Source organism: Coturnix japonica, unplaced genomic scaffold, assembly GCF_054131305.1.
Source record: "Coturnix japonica strain WE unplaced genomic scaffold, WE-NBRP24 Scf111, whole genome shotgun sequence".
In the NCBI taxonomy this organism is placed as follows: Eukaryota; Metazoa; Chordata; class Aves; order Galliformes; family Phasianidae; genus Coturnix; species Coturnix japonica.
This window is the reverse complement of record NW_028189014.1, coordinates 180,167-207,553: the sequence shown is the minus strand read 5'-3', so window position 1 is coordinate 207,553 and position 27,387 is coordinate 180,167. Positions and strand designations below refer to the sequence as shown.

Genomic DNA, 27,387 nt, shown 5'->3' with positions numbered 1-27,387 from the left:
GATGGTGCTGATTGGGCGGTGTGATAGGAAGGGGCGGGGCTAAGGCGGTATGGGAGGAGCTGATTGGGTGGTGAAGAAGAAGGGGCGGGTCTATGGGGGGTTCTAGGGGGGGCTATGGTGGGGTCTATGGGGGGGGGTCTATGGGGTCTGCTATAGGGTGGGCTATGGGGATCTATGGGGTGGGCTATGGGGCTGGCTATGGGGGATCTATGGGGTCTGATATGGGGTGGGCTATGGGGATGACTATGGGGGATCTATGGGGTGGGCTATGGGGGTCTATGGGGTGGGCTATGGGGCTGGCTATGGGGGATCTATGGGGTCTGATATGGGGTGGGCTATGAGGATCTATGGGGTGGGCTATGGGGTGGGCTATGGGGATCTATGGGGTCTACTATGGGGCTGGCTATGGGGGATCTATGGGGTCTGATATGGGGTGGGCTATGGGGATCTATGGGGTCTACTATGGGGCTGGCTATGGGGGTCTATGGGGACTGATAAGGGGGGATCTATGGCTATGAGGGATCTATGGGGTGTGCTATGGGGCTGGCTACGGGGGATCTATGGGAAGGCTACAGTGGGGCTATGGGGTGTGCTATAGGGCTATGGGGGGGGCTATAGGGTGGGATATGAGGGCTATAGTGGGGACTATGGGGGATCTATGGGGTCTGCTATGGGGTGGGCTATGGGGTACTGCAGAGCTGTGGGGTTCGAAGGGGATTCGGAGCGGTTCGGATGGGATCGGAAGGGTTCGAATGGGTTCGGAGCGGCTCGGATGGGTTCGGGTGGATTCGGAAGGGTTCGTTGGGGGTTCGGATAGGGTCGGAAGGGTTCGGAGCCGATCGGGAGGGATCGGAAGGGTTCGGAGAGGTTCGGGTGGGGTTGGGGAGGGGTTCGGGTGAGATCGGAAGGGTTCGAATGGGTTCGGAGCGGCTCGGATGGGTTCGGGTGGATTCGGAAGGGTTCGTTGGAGGTTCGGGAGGGATCGGAAGGGCTCGGAACTGCTCGGGAGGGATCGGAAGGGTTCGGAGAGGTTCGGGTGGGGATGGGGAGGGGTTCGGGTGGGATCGGAAGGGTTCGGAGGGGTTCGGAAATGCTCGGATGGGTTCGGGTGGATTCGGAAGGGTTCGTTGGGGGTTCGGATGGGGTCGGAAGGGTTCGGAGCCGTTCGGGAGGGGGTTCGGAAGGGTTCGGAATGTTTCGGAGGGGTTCGGGTGGATTCGGAACGGTTCGGAAGGGGTTCGGATGGACTCGGAAGCGTTCGGAGGGGTTCGGAGCCAATCGGAGCGGTTCGGGAGGGGTTCGGGTGGAATCGGAGGGTTCGGAGGGGTTCGGAGCCAATCGGAGGGGTTCGGGAGGGATCGGAAGGGTTCGGAGCCAATCGGAACGGCTCTGCGGGGTTCGGGAGGGATCGGAACAGTTCGGAGCCAATCGGAACGGCTTTGCGGGGTTCGGGTGGGATCGGAAGGGTTCGGAGCCAATCGGAACGGCTCTGCGGGGTTCGGGAGGGATCGGAAGGGTTCGGAGCCAATCGGAACGGCTCTGCGGGGTTCGGGTGGGATCGGAACAGTTCGGAGCCAATCGGAACGGCTCTGCGGGGTTCGGGAGGGATCGGAAGGGTTCGGAGCCAATCGGAACGGCTCTGCGGGGTTCGGGTGGGATCGGAAGGGTTCGGAGCCAATGGGAACGGCTCTGCGGGGTTCGGGTGGGATCGGAACAGTTCGGAGCCAATCGGAACGGCTCTGCGGGGTTCGGGAGGGATCGGAAATGTTCGGAGCCAATCGGAGCGGCTCTGCGGGGTTCGGGTGGGATCGGAAGGACTTCGGGTCTTTCCGTATCGCTTCGGAATCTCTCGGGCTCGTTATGTATGTGGCTCCTTATTTATAGGGCAGCCAATCAGAAGGCAGGATGAGTCCATGGGGCAACCAATCAGCGTGGCGGTGCCGCTGTGGGGCAGCCAATCAGAGGGGCGGAGAGGTTAATCTGACCCACGAGGGTCGTTGATCCCCATAAGCGGCTCCGAACCGGGACCCACAAGTGAAGCCGGTATTGAGCCCCATAGAGACCCCATAGAGACCCCATAGAGACCCCATAGAGACCCTATAGAGACCCCATAGCTGCCCCATAGAGACCCTATAGAGACCCTATAGAGACCCTATAGCTGCCCCATAGAGACCCTATAGAGACCCCATAGCTGCCCCATAGAGACCCCATAGAGACCCCATAGAGACCCTATAGAGACCCCATAGAGACCCCATAGAGACCCTATAGAGACCCCATAGAGACCCTATAGAGACCCCATAGAGACCCCATAGCTGCCCCATAGAGACCCCATAGAGACCCCGTAGCTGCCCCATAGCTGCCCTATAGAGACCCCATAGCTGCCCCATAGAGACCCCATAGAGACCCCATAGCTGCCCTATAGAGACCCCATAGCTACCCCATAGCTGCCCCATAGCTGCCCTATAGAGACCCCATAGCTGCCCCATAGAGACCCCATAGAGACCCTATAGCTGCCCCATAGCTGCCCTATAGCTGCCCCATAGCTGCCCCATAACTGACCCCATAACTGACCTCATAACCACCCCATTGACCCCATAACCCCATAACCGACCCCATAACCGACCCCATAACCGACCCCATAACCCCATAACCCCATAACCGACCCCATAACCGACCCCATAACCGACCCCATAACCGACCCCATAACCCTGTAACCCCATAACCGACCCCATAACCGACCCCATAACCCCATTACCCCATAACTGACCTCATAACCAGCCCCATAACTGACCCCATAACCCCGTAACCCCATAACTGACCCCATAACCCCATAACTGACCTCATAACCACCCCATTGACCCCATAACCCCATAACTGACCCCATAACCGACCCCATAACCGACCCCATAACCCCATAACCGACCCCATAACCCCATAACCGACCCCATAACCCTGTAACCCCATAACCGACCCCATAACCGACCCCATAACCAACCCCATAACCCCATAACCGACCCCATAACCCTGTAACCCCATAACCGACCCCATAACCGACCCCATAACCCCATAACCGACCCCATAACCGACCCCATGACTGACCCCATAACCGACCCCATAACCGACCCCATAACCCCATAACCCCATAACCGACCCCATAACCCCATAACCGACCCCATAACCGACCCCATAACCCCATAACCGACCCCATAACCGACCCCATAACCCCATAACCGACCCCATAACCCCATAACCGACCCCATAACCCTGTAACCCCATAACCGACCCCATAACTGACCCCATAACTGACCCCATAACTGACCCCATAACCGACCCCATAACCGACCCCATAACTGACCCCATAACCAACCCCATAACCGACCCCATAACCGACCCCATAACCCCATAACTGACCCCCTAACCCCTTAACCCCATAACTGACCCCATAACCCCATAACCGACCCCATAACCGACCCCATAACCCCATAACTGACCCCATAACTGACCCCATAACCCCATAACCGACCCCATAACCGACCCCATAACCGACCCCTTAACCCCATAACTGACCCCATAACCCCATAACCGACCCCATAACCGACCCCATAACCCCATAACAGACCCCCTAACCAACTCCATCACCCCATAACAAACCCCCTAACCCTGTAACCCCATAACCAGCCCCATAACCCCATAACCGACCCCATAACCCTGTAACCCCATAACCGACCCCATAACCGACCCCATAACCCCATAACCGACCCCATAACCCTGTAACCCCATAACCGACCCCATAACTGACCCCATAACCGACCCCATAACCCTGTAACCCCATAACCGACCCCATAACTGACCCCATAACTGACCCCATAACCGACCCCATAACCGACCTCATAACCGACCCCATAACCCTGTAACCCCATAACCGACCCCATTGCTGCCCCATAACCGACCCCATAACCGACCCCATAACCCAATAACAGACCCCATAACCCCATAACCAACCCCATAACCCCGTAACCCCATAACCGACCCCATAACCGACCCCATAACCGACCCCATAACCCCATAACCGACCCCATAACCCTGTAACCCCATAACTGACCCCATAACCGACCCCATAACCCCATAACTGACCCCATAACTGACCCCATAACCGACCCCATAACCGACCCCATAACCCCATAACCGACCCCATAACCGACCCCATAACCCCATAACCGACCCCATAACCCTGTAACCCCATAACCGACCCCATTGCTGCCCCATAGCCAACCCCATAATCAACCCCATAACTGACCCCATAACTGACCCCATAACTGACCCCATAACCGACCCCATTGCTGCCCCATAGCCAACCCCATAACCAACCCCATAACCCCATAACTGACCCCATAACCCCATAACCGACCCCATAACCCCGTAACCCCATAACCGACCCCATCACCCCATAACTGACCCCATAACCGACCCCATAACCCCATAACCGACCCTATAACCCCATAACCGACCCCATAACCCCATAACCGACCCCATAACCGACCCCATAACCCCATAACCGACCCCATAACCGACCCCATAACCGACCCCATTGCTGCCCCATAGCGGTGATGGCGGAGGCCCCGAAGCAGCGCACGGTTCTGATCACCGGGACCTCGTCCGGTATCGGGCTGGCCATGGCGGCACGGCTGGCACGGGACCCACAGGGCAGATATATGGGTATATATATGGGATATATATGTATATATGGGATAGATGGAACCCTATAGGATCCCCTATAGGAACCCTTATAGGAACCCTATAGGACCCCAATGGGAGACCCATAGAGGACCCCAATGGGAGACCCCAATGGGAGACCCATAGAGGACCCCAATGGGAGACCCCAATAGGACCCCATAGCAACCCCTATAGGAACCCTATAGGAACCTATAGGAACCTTATAGGAACCCTATAGGACCCCAATGGGAGACCCATAGAGGACCCCAATGGGAGACCCCAATGGGAGACCCCAATAGGACCCCATAGGGACCCCTATAGGAACCCTATAGGAACCTATAGGAACCTTATAGGAACCCTATAGGACCCCTATAGGAACCTTATAGGAACCCTATAGGACCCCAATGGGGGACCCCAATAGGACCCCATAGCGACCCCTATAGGAACCCTATAGGAACCCTATAGGACCCCAATGGGAAACCCCAATGGAGACCCCAATAGGACCCCAATGGGACCCCAATAGGACCCCAATGGGAGACCCCAATAGGAAACCCATAGAGGAACCCATAGGGACCCCTATAGGACCCCATAGCGACCCCTATAGGAACCCTATAGGAACCCTATAGGACCCCTATAGGAACCCTTATAGGAACCCTATAGGACCCCAATGGGAGACCCATAGAGGAACCCAATGGGAGACCCCAATGGGAGACCCCAATAGGACCCCATAGCGACCCCTATAGGAACCTTATAGGAACCCTATAGGACCCCAATGGGAGACCCCAATGGGAGACCCCAATAGGACCCCATAGCGACCCCTATAGGAAACCTATAGGACCCCATAGTGACCCCTATAGGAAACCTATAGGACCCCATAGCGACCCCTATAGGACCCCAGTAGGACCCCAATGGGAGACCCCAATAGGGAACCCCTATAGGACCCCAATGGGAAACCCTAATAGGAGACCCCAATAGGACCCCAATAGGACGCCATAGCGACCCCTATAGGACCCCAATAACAGACCCCATTAGGAGACCCCAATGGGAGACCCCAATAGGACCCCATAGCGACCCCTATAGGAACCCTATAGGAACCCTATAGGACCCCAATGGGAAATCCCAATGGGAGACCCCAATAGGACCCCAATGGGAGACCCCAATAGGACCCCAATGGGACCCCATAGCGACCCCTATAGGAACCCTATAGGAACCTATAGGAACCTTATAGGAACCCTATAGGACCCCAATGGGGGACCCCAATAGGACCCCATAGTGACCCCTATAGGAAACCTATAGGAACCCTATAGGACCCCAATGGGAAACCCCAATAGGAAACCCCTATAGGACCCCAATGGGAGACCCCAATAGGAGACCCCTATAGGACCCCAATAGGAACCCTATAGGAACCCTATAGGAACCCTATAGGACCCCAATGGGAGACCCATAGAGGACCCCAATGGGAGACCCCAATAGGACCCCATAGTGACCCCTATAGGAACCCTATAGGAACCCTATAGGAACCTTATAGGAACCCTATAGGACCCCAATGGGAGACCCATAGAGGACCCCAATGGGAGACCCCAATAGGACCCCATAGCGACCCCTATAGGAAACCTATAGGACCCCATAGCGACCCCTATAGGACCCCAATAGGAACCCAATAGGAGACCCCTATAGGACCCCAATGGGAGACCCCAATAGGACCCCAATAGAAAACCCATAGAGGACCCCAATAGGGCCCCAATAGGACCCCAATGGGACCCCATAGCGACCCCTATAGGAACCCTATAGGAACCCTATAGGACCCCAATGGGAGACCCATAGAGGACCCCAATGGGAGACCCCAATGGGAAACCCCAATAGGACCCCATAGCGACCCCTATAGGAACCCTATAGGACCCCAATGGGAAACCCCAATAGTAGACCCCAATGGGAGACCCCAATGGGAGACCCCAATAGGACCCCATAGCGACCCCTATAGGAACCCTATAGGAACCCTATAGGATCCTATGGGAAACCCTAATAGGAGACCCCAATAGGACCCCAATAGGACGCCATAGCGACCCCTATAGGAACCCTATAGGACCCCAATGGGAGTCCCCCATAGACCCCCAATGGGAGACACTCTGGTCCCCATAGTCTCTATGGTCCCCATAGTCTCTATGGTCCCTATGGCCCCTCTATCCCCCCAGTCCCCATAGTCTCTATGGTCCCCATGTCCCCTCTATCCCCCCGGTCCCCATAGTCTCTATGGTCCCTATAGTCCCCATAGTCTCTATGGTCCCCATGTCCCCTCTATCCCCCCAGTCCCCATAGTCTCTATGGTCCCTATGGTCACTATGGCCCATCTATCCCCATGGTGCCCATAGTCTCTATGGTCCCTATAGTCTCAATGGCTCCCTATGGCTCCCTATGTGTCCCTATGTCTCCCTATGGGTCTCCATGGGGTCTATGGGTCCTTATGGGTCCCTACGGGTCCCTATGGGTCCCTATGGGTCTCTGTGTGTCCCTATGGCTCCCTATGGGTCTCAATGTCTCTCTATGGTCCCTATGGCCCCTCTATCTCTATGGTCCTCCATAGTCTCTATGGTCCCCCATAGTCTCTATGGTCCCTATGGCCCCTCTATCCCCCCAGTCCCAATAGTCTCTATGGTCCTTATAGCCCCTCTATGGCCTCTCTGACCCCTCTTGTCCCTATAGTCTCTATGGTCACTATGGCCCCTCTATCCCCCCAGTCCCCATAGTCTCTATGGTCCCCATAGTCTCTATAGTCTCTATGGTCCCTATGGCCCCTCTATCCCCCCAGTCCCCATAGTCTCTATGGTTCCCATAGTCTCTATGGTCCCTGTGTCCCCTCTATCCCCCCAGTCCCCATAGTCTCTATGGACCCTATGCCCTCTATGGCCTCTCTGGCCCCTCTTGTCCCCATAGTCTCTATGGTCCCCATAGTCTCTATGGTCCCTATAGTCCCCATAGTCTCTATGGTCCCTATGGCCCCTCTATCCCCCCAGTCCTTATAGTCTCTATGGTTCCTATGGCCCCTCTATCCCCCTGGTCCCTATAGTCTCTATGGTCCCCATAGTCTCTATGGTCCCCATGTCCCCTCTATCCCCCCAGTCCCCATAGTCTCTATGGTCCCCATGTCCCCTCTATCCCCCCAGTCCCCATAGTCTCTATGGTCCCTATACCCTCTATGGCCTCTCTGGCCCCTCTTGTCCCCATAGTCTCTATGGTCCCCATAGTCTCTATGGTCCCTATGGCCCCTCTATCCCCCCAGTCCTTATAGTCTCTATGGTCCCTATGGCCCCTCTATCCCCCCAGTCCCCATAGTCTCTATGGTCCCCATAGTCTCTATGGTCCCTATAGTCCCCATAGTCTCTATGGTCCCTATAGTCTCTATGGTCCCTATGCCCTCTATGGCCCCTCTATCCCCCTGGTCCCCATAGTCTCTATGGTCCCTATGGCCCCTCTATCTCTATGGTCCTCCATAGTCTCTATGGTCCCCCATAGTCTCTATGGTCCCTATGGCCCCTCTATCTCTATGGTCCTCCATAGTCTCTATGGTCCCCCATAGTCTCTATGGTCCCTATAGTCTCTATGGTCACTATGGCCCCTCTATCCCACTGGTCCCCATAGTCTCTATAGTCCCCATAGTCTCTATGGTCCCTATGGTCCCTCTATCCCCCTGGTCCCCATAGTCTCTATGCTCCCTATAGTCTCTATGGTCCCCATGACCCCTCTATCCCCCTGGTCCCCATAGTCTCTATGGTCCCTATGGCCCCTCTATCCCCCCAGTCCCCATAGTCTCTATGGTCCCTATGGCCCCTCTATCCCCCCAGTCCCCATAGTCTCTATGGTCCCTATAGTCCCCATAGTCTCTATGGTCCCTATGGCCCTTCTATCCCCTCTGGTCCTCCTAGTCTCCATGGTCCCTATGGTCACTATGGCCCATCTATCCCCCCAGTCCCCATAGTCTCTATGGTCCCTATAGTCTCAATGGCTCCCTATGGCTCCCTATGTGTCCCTATGGCTCCCTATGGGTCTCCATGGGGTCTATGGGTCCCTATGGGTCTCTATGGGTCCCTACGGGTCCCTATGGGTCTCTGTGTGTCCCTATGGCTCCCTATGGGTCTCAATGTCTCTCTATGGTCCCTATGGCCCCTCTATCCCCCCGGTCCCCATAGTCTCTATGGTCCCTATAGTCTCTATGGTCCCTATAGTCTCTATGGTCCCTATGGCCCCTCTATCCCCCCATTCCCCCTATTCTCTATGGTCAGTGATCGCCACCATGCGTGACCCTGGTCGCAGTGGGGCTCTGGAGGCGGCTGTGGGTCCGGCCATGGGTCGGACATTGAAGGTGGAGAGGATGGATGTGAACAGCGACGCGTCCGTCAGGGAGTGTATGGAGATACATGGGGACAGCATCGATGTGCTGGGTAATGGGGGATATGGGGGGCAATGGGGGGGAATGGGGGGCAATGGGGGGGCATATGGGGGTCTATGGGGGGGATAGGGGGGGATAGGGGGGGATATGGGGGTCTATGGGGGGGATAGGGGGGGTATGGGGGGTCATTGGGGGTCTATGGGGGGGGTATGGGGGGATAGGGGGGGATATGGGGGTCTATGGGGGGGGATATGGGGGGCAATGGGGGGGGATATGGGGGTCTATGGGGGTTTGGGGGGCAATAGGGGGCAATAGGGGGGGGATATGGGAGTCTATGGGGGGCAATAGGGGGGATGGGGGGGGTATGGGGGTCTATGGGGGGGATATGGGGGGATAGGGGGGGATATGGGGGTCTATGGGGGGGGCAATAGGGGGGATAGGGGGGGATATGGGGGTCTATGGGGGGGATATGGGGGTCAATGGGGGGGATATGGGGGTCTATGGGGGGGGGTATGGGGGTCTATGGGGGGGGATATGGGGGTCTATGGGGGGGATATGGGGGGATAGGGGGGGATATGGGGGTCTATGGGGGTCTATGGGGGTCTATGGGGGGGATATGGGGGGATAGGGGGGGATATGGGGGTCTATGGGGGGGGATAGGGGGGGATAGGGGGGGATATGGGGGTCTATGGGGGGGATAGGGTGGGTATGGGGGGTCATTGGGGGTCTATGGGGGGGATATGGGGGTCTATGGGGGGGCAATAGGGGGGATAGGGGGGGGATATGGGGGGATAGGGGGGGATATGGGGGTCTATGGGGGGGATATGGGGGGATAGGGGGGGATATGGGGGTCTATGGGGGGGATATGGGGGAATAGGGGGGGATATGGGGGTCTATGGGGGGGCAATAGGGGGGATGGGGGGGATATGGGGGTCTATGGGGGGGCATATGGGGGTCTATGGGGGGGGATATGGGGGGCATAAGGGGTCAATGGGGGTCTATGGGGGGATAGGGGGGTCATTGGGGGTCTATGGGGGGGATGGGTGGGTCATTGGGGGTCTATGGGGGGGATAGGGGGTCAATGGGGGTCTATGGGGGGATAGGGGGGTCTATGGGGGGGGATATGGGGGGCATAGGGGGTCAATGGGGGTCTATGGGGGGATAGGGGGGTCATTGGGGGTCCATGGGGGGGATGGGAGGGTCATTGGGGGCCATTGGGGTCTATGGGGGGGGATAGGGGGAACATGGGGGGGAAAGGGGGGATATGGGGGTCAATAGGGGGGGGATATGGGGGTCTATGGGGGGATAGGGGGGTCATTGGGGGTCTATGGGGGGGATGGGGGGTCATTGGAGGTCTATGGGGTGGATAGGGGGGTCATTGGGGGTCTATGGGGGTCTATGGGGGGGGATATGGGGGGCATAAGGGGTCAATGGGGGTCTATGGGGGGTGATAGGGGGGTCATTGGGGGTCTATGGGGGGGATGGGGGGGTCATTGGGAGCCATTGGGGTCTATGGGGGGGGATAGGGGGAATATGGGGGGGAAAGGGGGGATATGGGGGTCAATGGGGGGGGATAGGGGGGGTATGGGGGGTCAATGAGGGTCTATGGGGGGGATGGGGGGTCATTGGGGGTCTATGGGGGGGATATGGGGGTCTATGGGGGGGGATATGGGGGTCTATGGGGGGGCAATAGGGGGAATAGGGGGGGATATGGGGGTCTATGGGGGGGCAATAGGGGGGATAGGGGGGATATGGGGGTCTATGGGGGGGATATGGGGGAATAGGGGGGGATATGGGGGTCTATGGGGGGGCAATAGGGGGGATAGGGGGGGATATGGGGGTCTATGGGGGGGGATATGGGGGAATAGGGGGGGATATGGGGGTCTATGGGGGAGCAATAGGGGGGATGGGGGGGGATATGGGGGTCTATGGGGGGGGATAGGGGGGTCATTGGGGGGGATGGGGGTAATGGGGGTGTATGGAGATACATGGGGACAGCATCGATGTGCTGGGTAATGGGGGGATATGGGGGGCAATGGGGGGGGATATGGGGGTCTATGGGGGGGGATATGGGGGTCTATGGGGGGGCAATAGGGGGAATAGGGGGGGATATAAGGGTCTATGGGGGGGCAATAGGGGGGAATATAGGGGGGGATAGGGGGGATATGGGGGTCTATAGGGGGTGGGATGGGGTGAGGGGGGGTCATTGGGGGCCATTGGGGTCTATGGGGGGGGATAGGGGGAATATGGGGGGGAAAGGGGGGATATGGGGGTCAATGGGGGGGGATATGGGGGTCTATGGGGGGGGATATGGGGGTCTATGGGGGGGGCAATAGGGGGGATATGGGGGTCTATGGGGGGGGGATGGGGGGAATATAGGGGGGGATAGGGGGGACATGGGGGTCTATGGGGGATGGGGATGGGGTGAGGGGGGGTCATTGGGGGCCATTGGGGGTCTATGGGGGGAGATAGGGGGAATATGGGGGGGAAAGGGGGGATATGGGGGTCAATGGGGGAGGCAATAGGGGTGATAGGGCGGGATATGGGGGTCTCTGGGGGGGGATATGGGGGTCTATGGGGGGGCAATAGGGGGGATAGGGGGGGATATGGGGGTCTATGGGGGGGGATGGGGGGAATATAGGGGGGGATAGGGGGCATATGGGGGTCTATGGGGGGAGGGGATGGGGTGAGGGGGGGTCATTGGGGGCCATTGGGGGTCTAGGGGGGGGATAGGGGGAATATGGGGGGGAAAGGGGGGATATGGGGGTCAATAGGGGGGGATAGGGGGGATATGGGGGGTCAATGAGGGTCTATGGGGGGGATGAGGGATCATTGGGGGTCTATGGGGGGGGATATGGAGGTCTATGGGGGCGATATGGGGGTCTATGGGGGGGGCAATAGGGGGGATAGGGGGGGATATGGGGGTCTATGGGGGGGGATATGGGGGGCAATGGGGGGGGGTATGGGGGGCAATAGGGGGGATATGGGGGTCTATGGGGAGGGATATGGGGGTCTATGGGGGGGGGATATGGGGGTCTATGGGGGGGGGAGATGGGGGTGGGGGTTGATGACAGGGGTGGGGGTCAATGGGGGACATTAGGGGGATGGGGTCTATGGGTTTCAATGGGTCCCTATGTGTCCCTATGTGTCCCTATGGGTCCCTATGGGGTCCCTATGGGTCTCAATGGGGTCTATGGGTCTCAATGGCTCCCTATGGGTCTCAATGGGGTCTATGGGTCTCAATGGCTCCCTATGGGTCTCAATGGGTCTCAATGGGGTCTATGGGACTCAATGGGTCCCTATGGGTCTCAATGGGGTCTATGGGTCTCAATGGGGTCTATGGGACTCAATGGGTCCCTATGTGTCCCTATGGGTCTCAATGGGGTCTATGGGTCCCTATGGCTCCCTATGGGTCTCAATGGGGTCTATGGGTCCCAATGGGGTCTATGGGTCTCAATAGGTCCCTATGGGTCTCAATGGGGTGTATGGGTCCCTATGGCTCCCTATGGGTCTCAATGGGGTCTATGGGTCCCTATGGCTCCCTATAGGTCTCAATGGGGTCTATGGGTCTCAATGGGGTCTACGGGTCTCAATGGGTCCCAGTGTCTCCCTATGGGTCTCAGTGGGGTCTATGGGTCCCAATGGCTCCCTATGGGTCCCTATGGGGTCTATGGGTCTCAATGGGGTCTATGGGTCTCAATGGCTCCCTATGGGTCCCTATGGGTCCCTATGGGTCTCAATGACCCCCAGTGGCCCCAATGGCTCCCTATGGGTCTCAATGGGGTCTATGGGTCTCAATGGCTCCCTATGGGTCTCATTGACCCCCAATGGCCCCCAATGGCTCCCTATGGGTCTCAATGGGGTCTATGGGTCTCAATGGTTCCCTATCTGTCTCAATGGGTCCCTATGGGTCTCAATGAGGTCTATGGGTCTCAATGGGGTCTATGGGTCCCAATGGCTCCCTATGGGTCTCAGCGGACCCTATGTGTCCCTATGGGTCTCAATGGGTCCCTATGGGTCCCTATGGGTCGCAATGGGGTCTATGGGTCTCAATGGGTCTCAATGGGGTCTATGGGACTCAATGGGTCCCTATGGCTCCCTATGGGTCTCAATGGGGTCTATGGGTCCCTATGGCTCCCTATGGGGTCTATGGGTCTCAATGGCTCCCTATGGCTCCCTATGGGTCTCAATGGGGTCTCTGGGTCCCTATGGCTCCCTATAGGTCTCAGTGGGGTCTATGGGTCTCAATGGGGTCTATGGGTCTCAATGGCTCCCTATGGGTCTCAATGGGTCTCAATGGGGTCTATGGGACTCAATGGGTCCCTATGTGTCCCTATGGGTCTCAATGGGGTCTATGGGTCCCTATGTGTCCCTATGGGTCTCAATGGGGTCTATGGGTCTCAATGGCTCCCTATGGGTCTCAATGGGGTCTATGGGTCTCAATGGGGTCTATGGGTCTCAATGGCTCCCTATGGGTCTCAATGGGGTCTATGGGTCTCAATGGGGTCTATGGGTCTCAATGGCTCCCTATGGGTCTCAGCGGTCCCTATGTGTCCCTATGGGTCTCAATGGGGTCTATGGGTCTCAATGGGGTCTATGGGTCTCAATGGGGTCTATGGGGTCTATGGGTCCCTATGGCTCCCTATGGGTCTCAGTGGGGTCTATGGGTCCCTATGGGTCTCAATGGGGTCTATGGGTCCCTATGGCTCCCTATGGGTCTCAATGGGGTCAATGGGGTCTATGGGTCCCAACGTCTCTCTATGGGTCCCTATGGGTCTCAATGGGGTCTATGGGTCCCAATGGCTCCCTATGGGTCTCAATGGGGTCTATGGGTCCCAATGGCTCCCTATGGGTCTCAATGTCTCTCTATGGGTCCCTATGTGTCACTATGGGTCTCCATGGGGTCTATGGGTCTCAGTGGGGTCTATGGATCTCAATGGCTCCCTATGGGTCTCAATGGCTCCCTATGGGTCTCAATGGCTCCTTATGGGTCTCAATGGCTCCCTATGGGTCTCAATGGGGTCTATGGGTCTCAATGGCTCCCTATGGGCCTCAATGGGGTCTATGGGTCTCAATGGCTCCCTATGGGTCTCAATGGGGTCTATGGGTCTCAATGGGGTCTAGGGGTCCCAATGGCTCCCTATGGGTCTCAATGGGGTCTATGGGTCTCAATGGCTCCCTATGGGTCTCATTGACCCCCAATGGCCCCCAATGGCTCCCTATGGGTCTCAATGGGGTCTATGGGTCCCTATGGCTCCCTATAGGTCTCAGTGGGGTCTATGGGTCTCAATGGGGTCTACGGGTCTCAATGGGTCCCAGTGTCTCCCTATGGGTCTCAGTGGGGTCTATGGGTCCCTATGGCTCCCTATGGGTCTCAATGGGGTCAATGGGGTCTATGGGTCCCAACGTCTCTCTATGGGTCCCTATGGGTCTCAATGGGTCCCTATGGGTCCTTATGTGTCCCTATGGGTCTCAATGGCTCCCTATGGGTCTCAATGGGGTCTATGGGTCCCAATGGCTCCCTATGGGTCTCAATGGGGTCTATGGGTCCCAATGGGGTCTATGGGTCCCAATGGCTTTCTATGGGTCTCAATGGGGTCTATGGGTCCCTATGGGTCTCAATGGGGTCTATGGGTCTCAATAGGGTCTATGGGTCTCAATGGCTCCCTATGGCCCCCAATAGCTCCCTATGGGTCTCAATGGCTCCCTATGGGTCCCAATGGCTCCCTATGGGTCTCAATGTCTCTCTATGGGTCCCAATGTCTCCCTATGGCAGTGAACAACGCGGGGGTGGGCGCCGTGGGTCCCCTGGAGGGGCTGGGGGAGGCGGAGCTGCAGCGGGTGCTGGACACCAACGTGCTGGGGGTGGTCAGGGCCGTCAGGGGTCCCCATGGGTCCCTATGGGTCCCTATGGGTCTCAATGGGGTCTATGGGTCTCAATGGCTCCCTATGGATCCCAATGGGTCTCAACGGCTCCCTATAGGTATCAATGGGGTCTATGGGTCTCAATGGGGTCTATGGGTCCCTATGGCTCCCTATGGGTCTCAATGGGGTCTATGGGTCTCAATGGCTCCCTATGGGTCCCAATGGGGTCTATGGGTCTCAATGGGGTCTATGGGTCCCAATGGCTCCCTATGGGTCTCAGCGGACCCTATGTGTCCCTATGGGTCTCAATGGGTCCCTATGGGTCCCTATGGGTCTCAATGGGGTCTATGGGTCTCAATGGGTCTCAATGGGGTCTATGGGTCTCAGTGGCTCCCTATGGGTCTCATTGACCCCCAGTGGCCTCCAATGGCTCCCAATGGGTCTCAATGGGGTCTATGGGTCTCAATGGTTCCCTATGGTTCTCAATGGGGTCTATGGGTCTCAATGGGGTCTATGGGTCCCAATGCCTCCCTATGGGTCTCAATGGGGTCTATGTGTCTCAATGGGTCCCTATGGGTCTCAATGGGGTCTATGGGTCTCAATGGCTCCCTATGGGTCCCTATGGGGTCTGTGGGTCTCTATGGGTCCCTATGGGTCTCAATGTCTCTCTATGGGTCCCTATGTGTCACTATGGGTCTCCATGGGGTCTATGGGTCTCAGTGGGGTCTATGGATCTCAATGGCTTCCTATGGGTCTCAATGGGGTCTATGGGTCCCAATGGCTCCCTATGGGTCTCAATGTCTCTCTATGGGTCCCAATGTCTCCCTATGGCAGTGAACAACGCGGGGGTGGGCGCCGTGGGTCCCCTGGAGGGGCTGGGGGAGGCGGAGCTGCAGCGGGTGCTGGACACCAACGTGCTGGGGGTGGTCAGGGCTGTCAGGGGTCCCCATGGGTCCCTATAGGTCTCAATGGGGTCTATGGGTCTCTATGGGGTCTATGGGTCTCAATGGGTCCCAATGGCTCCCTATGGGTCTCAATGGTTCCCTATGGATCTCAGTGGGGTCTATGTGTCCCTTTGTGTCCCTATGGGGTCTATGGCTCCCTATGGCTCCCTATGGGTCTCAATGGGGTCTATGGGTCCCTATGGGTCCCTATGGGTCTCAATGGGGTCTATGGGTCTCAATGGACCCCAAATGGCTCCCTATTGGTCTCAATGGGGTCTATGGGTCTCAATGGCTCCCTATGGGTCTCATTGACCCCAATGGCCCCCAATGGGTCTCAATGGGGTCTATGGGTCTCCATGTCTCCCTATGGCAGTGAACAACGCGGGGGTGGGCGCCGTGGGTCCCCTGGAGGGGCTGGGGGAGGCGGAGCTGCAGCGGGTGCTGGACACCAACGTGCTGGGGGTGGTCAGGGCCGTCAGGGCCGTCCTGCCCCACATGAAGAGGAAGAGGAGGGGGCACATCGTCGTCATCAGCAGCGTCATGGGGAGGCACGGTGAGGGGCTATGGGGGGTATATGGGGGGATATGGGGGGATATAGGGGTATATAGGGGGATATGGGGTCCCTATGGGGTTATATGGGGGGGTTATGGGGTCCCTATGGGGCTCTATGGGGGGATATGGGGGTATATAGGGGGATATGGGGGTATATAGGGGGATATGGGGTCCCCATGGGGTTATATGGGGCTCTATGGGGGGATATGGGATCCCTATGGGGTTATATGGGGTCCCTATGGGGCTCTATGGGGGGATATGGGGGTATATAGGGGGATATGGGGGTATATAGGGGGATATGGGGTCCCTATGGGGTTATATGGGGGGATTATGGGGCTCTATGGGGGGATATGGGGGTCCCTATGGGGATCTATGGGGTTATATGGGGTTATATGGGGGGATATGGGGGTATATAGGGGGATATAGGGGGGATATGGGGTCCCTATGGGGTTATATGGGGGGGTTATGGGGTCCCTATGGAGTTATATGGGGTTATATGGGGGGTATATGGGGCTCTATGGGAGGATATGGGGGTATATAGGGGGATATGGGGTCCCTATGGGGTTATATGGGGTTATATGGGGGGATATGGGGGTATATAGGGGGATGTGGGGGGGATATGGGGTCCCTATGGGGTTATATGGGGGGGTTATGGGGTCCCTATGGGGTTATATGGGGGGATATGAGGAAGAGGAGGGGGCACATCGTCGTCATCAGCAGCGTCATGGGGAGGCACGGTGAGGGGCTATGGGGGGTATATGGGGGGATATGGGGGTATATAGGGGGATATGGGGGTATATAGGGGGATATGGGGTCCCTATGGGGCTCTATGGGGGGATATGGGGTCTCTATGGGGATCTGTGGGGTTATATGGGGGTTTATAGGGGGATATAGGGGGAAAAGGGGTTATATGGGGTCCCTATGGGGTTATATGGGGCTCTATGGGGGGATATGGGGGTATATAGGGGGATATGGGGGTATATAGGGGGATATGGGGGGATATGGGGGTATATAGGGGCATATGGGGTCCCTATGGGGTTATATGGGGGGGTTATGGGGTCCCTATGGGGTTATATGGGGGGGTTATGGGGTCCCTATGGAGTTATATGGGGGGATATGGGGTTATATGGGGGGATATGGGGTTATATGGGGTCTCTATAGGGCTCTATGGGGGTATATAGGGGGATATGGGGTCCCTATGGGGTTATATGGGGTTATATGGGGTTATATGGGGGGATATGGGGGGATATAGGGGGATATGGAGGGGATATGGGGTCCCTATGGGGTTATATGGGGGGGTTATGGGGTCCCTATGGGGTTATATGGGGGATATGAGGAAGAGGAGGGGGCACATCGTCGTCATCAGCAGCGTCATGGGGAGGCACGGTGAGGGGCTATGGGGGGTATATGGGGTTATTATGGGGTTATGGGGTTATGGGGTTATCATCATCATAGTATCATAGTCTCGTGCGGGTTATTGGGGTTATGGGGTTATGGGGGTAAAGGGGGCAGGGGGTTATGGGGTTATGGGGTTATGGGGGTTGTGGGGTTATATGGGGGATTATGGGGCTGTAAAGGGGGTTATGGGGTTATGGGGGTTGTGGGGTTATGGGGTTATAAGGTTATGGGGTGTTATGGGGTTATGGGGCTGGAATGGGGTTATGGGGCTGTAAAGGAGTTACGGGGTTCTATGGGGGGATATGGGGTTATGGGGGCAGGGAGGGAGGGGGTCAGGGGGGTTATGGGGTTATGGGGGTCAAGGGGGCAGGGGGGTTATGGGATCATGGGGTTTTGGGGTTATGGGGGCCATGGGGGTCAAGGGGTCCCACTTATGGGGTCCCACTTATGGGTCTGACTTTGGGGGTCCCTCTTATGGATCCCACTTATGGGTCCCACTTGTGGGGTCCTACTTTGGGGTTATTGGGGTCCCACTTATGGGTCCCACATTGGGGTCCCACTTATGGGTCTGACTTTGGGGGTCCCTCTTATGGATCCCACTTACGAGGTCCCACATTGGGGTCCCACTTATGGGTCCCAATTTGGGGTCTCACTTTGGGGTCCCACATTGGGGTTATTGGGGTCCCACTTATGGGTCCCACATTGGGGTCCCACATATGGGGTCTCACTTATGGGTCCCAATTTGGGGTCCCACTTATGGGTCCCACTTTGGGGTTATTGGGGTCCCACTTATGGGTCCCACATTGGGGTCTCACTTATGGGTCCCACATTGGGGTCTCACTTATGGGTCCCACTTTGGGGTCTCACTTTGGGGTCCCACATTGGGGTCCCACTTGTGGGTCCCACTTATGGGTCTGGCTGTCCCCCCATAGGGCTGCTGTTTAACGAGGTTTATTCCGCCTCCAAGTTCGCGGTGGAAGGATTTTGTGAGAGCCTGGCCATGCAGCTGCTGCACTTCAATGTCCAGTGAGATACTGCCCCATAGCGACCCCATAGCGACCCATAGCTGCCCCATAGCGACCCATAGAAACCTATAAATGCCCCATAGAGACCCATAGCTGCCCCATAGCGACCCATAGAGACACATAGAGACCCATAGTGACCCATAGAGACCCATAGAGACACATAGAGACACATAGAGACCCATAGAGACCCATAGGGACCCATAGAAACCTATAACTGCCCCATAGCGACCCATAGTGCCCCATAGAGACCCATAACTGCCCCATAGAGACCCATAGAGACTCATAACTGCCCCATAGTGACCCATAGAAACCTATAACTGCCCCATAGCGACCCATAGCGACCCATAGCGACCCATAGAGACCCATAGAGACCCATAGCGACTCATAGAGACCCATAGGGACCCATAGGGACACATAGAGACCCATAGTGACACATAGAGACCCATAACTGCCCCATAGAGACCCATAGCGACCCATAGAGACCCATAGCTCCCCCATAGAGACCCACAGAGACCCATAGCGACCCATAGAGACCCATAGCTGCCCCATAGTGACCCATAGAGACCCATAGCGACCCATAGAGACCCATAACTGCCCCAAAGAGACCCATAGCAACCCATAGAGACCCATAGCTCCCCCATAGAGACCCACAGAGACCCATAGCGACCCATAGAGACCCATAACTGCCCCATAGAGACCCATAGCTCCCCCATAGCGACCCATAGAGACCCATAGCGACCCATAGAGACCCATAGCTGCCCCATAGTGACCCATAGTGACCCATAGAGACCCATAGCTCCCCCATAGAGACCCACAGAGACCCATAGCGACCCATAGAGACCCATAACTGCCCCATAGTCTCTATGGTCCCTACGGCCCCTCTAGTCTCTATGGTCCTCCATAGTCTCTATGGTCCTCCATAGTCTCTATGGTCCCTATGACCCCTCTATCTCTATGGTCCTCCATAGTCTCTATGGCCCCTGTGGCCCCTCTATCCCTACGGTCCTCCATAGTCTCTATGGTTCTCCATAGTCTCTATGGTCCCTATATATCCCTATGGCCCCTCTATCTCTATGGTCCTCCATAGTCTCTATGGTCCCCCATAGTCTCTATGGTCCCTACGGCCCCTCTATCTCTATGGTCCCCCATAGTCTCTATGGCCCCTCTATCTCTATGGTCCTCCATAGTCTCTATGGTCCCCTCCATAGTCTCTATGGTCCCTATGGCCCCTCTATCTCTCTGGTCCTCCATAGTCTCTATGGTCCCTATAGTCTCTATGGTCCCTACGGCCCCTCTATCCCTATGGTCCTCCATAGTCTCTATGTTCCCCCATAGTCTCTATGGTCCCCCATAGTCTCTATGGTCCCTATGGCCCCTCTATCCCCATAGTCCCCATAGTCTCTATGGTCCTCCATAGTCTCTATGATCCCTATAGTCTCTATGGTCCCTATATCTCCCTATGGTCCCTATAGTCTCTATGGTCCCTATGGCCCCTCTATCTCTATGGTCCTCCATAGTCTCTATGTTCCCCCATAGTCTCTATGGTCCCCCATAGTCTCTATGGTCCCTATGGCCCCTCTATCCCTATGGTCCTCCATAGTCTCTTTGGTCCTCCATAGTCTCTATGGTCCCTATAGTCTCTATGGTCCCTTTGGCCCCTCTATCCCTACAGTCCTCCATAGTCTCTATGGTCCCTATAGTCTCTATGGTCCCCCATAGTCTCTATGGTCCTTATGGCCCCTCTATGGTCCTCCATAGTCTCTATGGTCCCCCATAGTCTCTATGGTCCCTATAGTCTCTATGGTCCCTATAGTCTCTATGGTCCCTATGGCCCCTCTATCTCTATGGCCCCCATAGTCTCTATGGTCCCCCATAGTCTCTATGGTCCCTACAGCCCCTCTATCTCTATGGTCCTCCATAGTCTCTATGGTCCCCCATAGTCTCTATGGTCCCTACGGCCCCTCTATCTCTATGGTCCTCCATAGTCTCTATGGTCCTCCATAGTCTCTATGATCCCTATAGTCTCTATGGTCCCTATATCTCCCTATGGCCCCTATAGTCTCTATGGTCCCTATGGCCCCTCTATCCCTACGGTCCTCCATAGTCTCTATGGTCCTCCATAGTCTCTATGGTCCCCCATAGTCTCTATGGTCCCTACGGCCCCTCTATCTCTATGGTCCTCCATAGTCTCTATGGTCCTCCATAGTCTCTATGGTCCCTATAGTCTCTATGGTCCCTATGGCCCCTCTATCCCTATGGTCCTCCATAGTCTCTATGGTCCCTATAGTCTCTATGGTCCCTATGGCCCCTCTATCTCTTTGGTCCTCCATAGTCTCTATGGTCCTCCATAGTCTCTATGGTCCCTATGACCCCTCTATCTCTATGGTCCTCCATAGTCTCTATGATCCCTATAGTCTCTATGGTCCCTATATCTCCCTATGGTCCCTATAGTCTCTATGGTCCCTATGGCCCCTCTATGGTCCTCCATAGTCTCTATGGTCCCCTATAGTCTCTATGGTCCCTTTGGCCCCTCTATCCCTCTGGTCCTCCATAGTCTCTATGATCCTTCTCAGCGTGACGCTGGTTCAGCCCGGTCCGGTTCACACGGCGTTAGAGCGGAAGTTGTTGGCGGAAGCGGAAATGACGGAATTTCCGGGAACGGATGAAGAAACGTTACGTTATTTCCGGTCCGTTTATTTACCGGCGGCCCGGAGCGTGTTCAGCGCGATGGGGCAGAGCCCGGAGGAGGTGGCAGAGGTGGGTATGGGGTTCTATGGGGTTCTATGGGGTTCTATGGGGGGATATGGGGTCCCTATGGGGTTATATGGGGTTATGGGGTCCCTATGGGGCTCTATGGGGGGATATGGGGTCTCTATAGGGCTCTATGGGGGTATATAGGGGGATATGGGGTCCCTATGGGGTTATATGGGGGCGTTATGGGGTCCCTATGGGGTTATATGGGGCGATATGGGGTTATATGGGGGGATATGGGGGGATATAGGGGGATATGGGGTCATTATGGGGATCTATGGGGTTATATTGGGGTTTATAGGGGGATATGGGGTCCCTATGGGGTTATATGGGGGTTTATAGGGGGATATAGGGGGGATATGGGGTCCCTATGGGGTTATATGGGGGGATATGGGGGGATATGGGGGTATATAGGGGGATATGGGGTCCCTATGGGTCCCTATGGGGCTCTATGGGGGGGTATATGGGGTTATATGGGGTCCCTATGGGGTTATATGGGGGGATATGGGGTTCTATGGGGGGATATGGGGGGATATGGGGTTATATGGGGTTATATAGGGTATATAGTGGGATATAGGGGGGATATGGGGTTATATGGGGGCCCTATGGGGCTCTATGGGGCATAAGGGGGGATATGGGGGGAGAAGGAGGGGAGATATGGGGGGATATGGGGTTATATGGGGTTATATGGGGTCCCTATGGGGCATATAGTGGGATATAGGGGGGATATGGGGTTATATGGGGTCCCTATGGGGTTATATGGGGTTATATGGGGGGATATAGGGGGATATGGGGTTATATGGGGGGATATGGGGTTCTATGGGGGGATATGGGGTTATATGGGGTTCTATGGGGGGATATGGGGTTATATGGGGGGATATGGGGTTATATGGGGGATATGGGGTCCCTATGGGTCCCTATGGGGTTATATGGGGGGATATGGGGGGATATGGGGTTATATGGGTCTCTATGGGTCTCTATATGGGGCATATAGGGGGGATATGGGGTTATATGGGTCTCTATGGGTCTCTATATGGGGCATATAGGGGGGATATGGGGTTATATGGGTCTCTATGGGTCTCTATATGGGGCATATAGGGGGGATATGGGGTTATATGGGTCTCTATGGGTCTCTATATGGGGCATATAGGGGGGATATGGGGTTATATGGGTCTCTATGGGTCTCTATATGGGGCATATAGGGGGGATATGGGGTTATATGGGGGGATATAGGGGGATATAGGGGGTATATGGGGCTATATGGGGTCCCTTTGGGGCTCTATTGGGTGAGAATGGGGTTATATGGGGGGATATGGGGGGATATGGGGTTATATGGGGTTATATGGGGTTATATGGGGTTATATGGGGTTCTATGGGGGGATATGGGGTTATATGGGGTTATATGGGGTTATATGGGGTTATATGGGGTTATATGGGGTTCTATGGGGGGATATGGGGTTCTATGGGGGGATATGGGGTTCTATGGAGGGATAATAGGGTTATATGGGGTTATATGTGGGGTATATGGGGGGATATTGGGGTTATATGGGGGGATATGGGGGGATATGGGGTTATATGGGGTCTCTATAGGGCTCTATGGGGATCTATGGGGTTATATGGGCCTCTATGGGTCTCTATGGGGCAGTTATGGGTCTCTATGGGGCACTATGGGTCTCTATGGGTCTCTATATGGGGCATATAGGGGAGATATGGGGTTATATGGGGGGATATGGGGTTATATGGGGGGATATGGGGGGATATGGGGTCTCTATAGGGCTCTATGGGGATCTATGGGGTTATATGGGGTTATATGGGGTCTCTATAGGGCTCTATGGGGATCTATGGGGTCCCTATGGGGGGATATGGGGTTATGTGGGGGGATATGGGGTTATATGGGGTTATATGGGGTTCTATGGGGGGATATGGGGTTCTATGGGGGGATATGGGGTTATATGGGGGGGTATGGGGTCCCTATGGGTCCCTATGGGGCTCTATGGGGTTATATGGGGGGATATGGGGTTATATGGGGGGATATGGGGTTATATGGGGTTATATGGGGGGATATGGGGTTATATGGGGTTATATGGGGTTATATGGGGTTATATGGGGGGATATGGGGTTATATGGGGGGATATGGGGTTATATGGGGTTATATGGGGGGATATGGGGTTATATGGGGTTATATGGGGGGATATGGGGTTATATGGGGTCCCTATGGGGCTCTATGGGGCATATAGGGGGGATATGGGGTTATATGGGGTTATATGGGGTTATATGGGGTTATATGGGGGGATATGGGGTTATATGGGGGGATATGGGGTTATATGGGGGGATATGGGGGGATATGGGGTTATATGGGGGGATATGGGGTTATATGGGGGGATATGGGGTCCCTATGGGGTTATATGGGGTTATATGGGGTTATATGGGGTTCTATGGGGGGATATGGGGTTATATGGGGGGATATGGGGTTATATGGGGAGATATGGGGTCCCTATAGGGCTCTATGGGGCATATAGGGGGGATATGGGGTTATATGGGGGGATATGGGGTTATATGGGGGGATATGGGGTTATATGGGGGGATATGGGGGGATATGGGGGGATATGGGGTCCCTATGGGGTCCTATGGGGCTCTGTTGGGGAATAATGGGGTTATATGGGGTCCCTATGGGGCTCTATGGGGATCTATGGGGTTATATGGGGAGATATGGGGATCTATGGGGGGGTATGGGGGGACATGGGGGGTTATTGGGGGATATGGGGGGATATGGGGTCCCTATAGGGCTCTATGGGTATCTATGGGGTTATATGGGGGGATATGGGGTTCTATGGGGTTATATGGGGTTCTATGGGGTTATATGGGGTTATATGGGGTTCTATGGGGGGATATGGGGTTATATGGGGTTATATGGGGTCTCTATAGGGCTCTATGGGGGGATATAGGGGGGATATAGGGGGATGTAGGGGGTATATGGGGTTATATGGGGTCCCTATGGGGTTATATGGGGTTATATGGGGGTATATGGGGTTATATGGGGCTATAGGGGGGGTATATGGGGTTAAATGGGGTTATAGGGGGGTATATAGGGGGATTTAGGGGGAAAAGGGGTTATATGGGGTCTCTATAGGGCTCTATGGGGATCTATGGGGTCCCTATGGGGGGATATGGGGTTATATAGGGGGATATGAGGTCCCTATGGGTCCCTGTGGGGCTCTATGGGGCATATAGGGGGGGTATGGGGGGTTATATGGGGGGCATGTGGGGTTATATGGGGGAATATGGTGGGATATGGGGTTATATGGGGGGATATGGTGTCCCTATAGGGCTCTATGGGGGCATATAGGGGGGATATGGGGAGATATGGGGGGATATGGGGGGGATATGGGGTTATATGGGGGGGATATAGGACTCTATGGGGGTATATGGGGGGGATATGGGGTTATATGGGGGGGATATAGGACTCTATGGGGGTATATGGGGGGGATATGGGGTTATATGGGGGGATATAGGGGGTCTTCACCATGTAACCCCCCATAACCCCCCTTTATCCCCCCCCCCCCCCAGGCGGTGGTCTCGGTCATCTCCTCCCCCCGCCCCCCCCTCCGCTTTGAGACCAACCCCCGTTACTCTCCGTTATTGGCGCTTCGTTCCGCCGACCGCCAGGGGGCGCTGTCGGTTCGGGCGATGCACGAGTTGTTACGTCACCGGGCCGCTCCACTCCGAGTCTCTATGGCAGCGCTACGTTGTATCACGTGCGGTTGTTGCGGCCAGAGCGTCGCCCCGGTGTGAGAGCGCCCCCCTGAGGTTGGGAGGACTGAGGGTGTGAATGGGGGGGGGGGGGTTGGTCACGTGGTTTGGTCCTATTGGGATGAATGGGGGGGAGTGGTCACGTGGTTTGGGGCTATTGGGATGAATGGGGGTTGGGGTCACGTGGTTTGGGCCTGTTGGGGATGAATGGAGGGGGTGGTCACGTGGTTTGGGCCTATTGGGATGAATGGAGGGGGGTGGTCACGTGGTTTGGGACTATTAAAGATGAATGGAGGGGGGTGGTCACGTGGTTGGGTCCTATGGGGATGAATGGGGGGGAGTGGTCACGTGGTTTGGGCCTATTGGGATGAATGGAGGGGGGGTGGTCACGTGGTTTAGGCCCATTGAGGATGAATGGGGCGTTGGGGGGCTGGGATGTCACGTGGTTTGGGCCTGTTGGGGATGAATGGAGGGGGGTGGTCACGTGGTTTGGGCCTATTGGGATGAATGGAAGGAGGGTGGGGGGGGTGGTCACGTGGTTTGGATCCTATTGGGATGAATGGGGGGGGTGGTCACGTGGTTTGGGCCCATTGAGGATGAATGGGGGGAGGGTGGGGGGGGGGTCACGTGGTTTGGGCCCATTGGGATGAATGGGGGGGTGGTCACGTGGCTTGGGCCTATTGGGATGAATGGGGGGTGGTCACGTGGTTTGGGACTATTAGAGATGAATGGGGGGGTGGTCACGTGGTTTGGGCCTATTGGGGATGAATGGGGGGGAGTGGTCACGTGGTTTGGGCCTATTGGGATGAATGGGGGTTGGGGTCACGTGGTTTGGATCCTATTGGGATGAATGGGGGGGAGTGGTCACGTGGTTTGGGCCCATTGGGATGAATGGAGGGGGGTGGTCACGTGGTTTGGATCCTATTGGGATGAATGGAGGGGGGTGGTCACGTGGTTTGGGCCTATTGGGGTGAATGGGGGTGGGGGGGGTCACGTGGTTTGGATCCTATTGGGGTGAATGGAGGGGTGGTCACGTGGTTTGGGACTATTAGAGATGAATGGGGGGGTGGTCACGTGGTTTGGGCCTATTGGGGATGAATGGAGGGGGTTGGTCACGTGGTTTAGGCCCATTAAGGATGAATGGGGGGAGGGTGGGGGGGGTGGTCACGTGGTTTGGATTCTATTGGGGATGAATGGGGGGGAGTGGTCACGTGGTTGGATCCTATTGGGGATGAATGGAGGTTGGGGTCACGTGGTTTGGGCCTATTGGGGATGAATGGCGGGGAGTGGTCACGTGGTTTGGATCCTATTGGGATGAATGGGGGGGTGGTCACGTGGTTTGGGACTATTAGAGATGAATGGAGGGGGTTGGTCACGTGGTTTGGGCCCATTGGGATGAATGGAGGGTGGTCACGTGGTTTGGGCCCTATTGAGGATGAATGGAGGGGAGTGGTCACGTGGTTTGGGCCTGTTGGGGATGAATGGAGGGGGGTGGTCACGTGGTTTGGATCCTATTGGGGATGAATGGGGGTTGGGGTCACGTGGTTTGGGCCTATTGGGATGAATGGAAGGAGGGTGGGGGGGGTGGTCACGTGGTTTGGATCCTATTGGGGTGAATGGGGGGGGGTGGTCACGTGGTTTGGGGCTATTGGGATGAATGGAAGGGGTGGTCACGTGATTTGGATCCTATTGGGATGAATGGGGGGGGGGTCACGTGATGATGGTTCCCCCCCCCCCCCCCCCCATTAATTGGGGTGAATGGGAGTGAATGGGGGAGGGGGGAGGGTGGTCACGTGATTCTTTCCCCCTCCCCCATTGGGATGAATGGAGAGAGAGATTGGGGGGGGGGGGGGGGCAGGAGGAGTCACGTGACCCCCCCCTCCCCCATTTGAGGCTGTTGGATGATGAAATGGGGTTTTATTATGAGGGGGGTCGTTTATACTTCAATGTTCCATTAAACGCTGTGTTATAAAGATTATCCGCATTAAACTCTTCATTTTGGGGG

General features: G+C 56.0%; 1 protein-coding gene across 1 annotated transcript; it reads left to right on the top strand.

The window, feature by feature from the left end:
* Window positions 1–3,967: 3,967 nt before the first annotated feature.
* On the top strand, window positions 3,968–25,540 carry LOC146751220 (retinol dehydrogenase 8-like). The gene is made up of 6 exons (XM_085535206.1): window positions 3,968–4,716; window positions 8,991–9,149; window positions 16,280–16,459; window positions 18,789–18,882; window positions 21,455–21,638; window positions 25,200–25,540. Exons 1-6 carry the CDS (start codon window positions 4,608–4,610, stop codon window positions 25,422–25,424), a joined length of 951 nt encoding a protein of 316 aa, XP_085391332.1. The 5' UTR covers window positions 3,968–4,607; the 3' UTR covers window positions 25,425–25,540.
* The last annotated feature ends 1,847 nt before the right edge of the window (window positions 25,541–27,387 follow it).

Bases quoted from the DNA above. Each gene is read 5' to 3' on its own strand.
- LOC146751220 (XM_085535206.1), top strand. From the start codon at position 4,608: ATGGCGGAGGCCCCGAAGCAGCGCACGGTTCTGATCACCGGGACCTCG. The intron at 16,460-18,788 runs GTGAGGGGCTAT...GTCCCCCCATAG, and splicing joins CAGCGTCATGGGGAGGCACG to GGCTGCTGTTTAACGAGGTT. The intron at 18,883-21,454 runs GTGAGATACTGC...GATCCTTCTCAG, and splicing joins CTGCTGCACTTCAATGTCCA to CGTGACGCTGGTTCAGCCCG.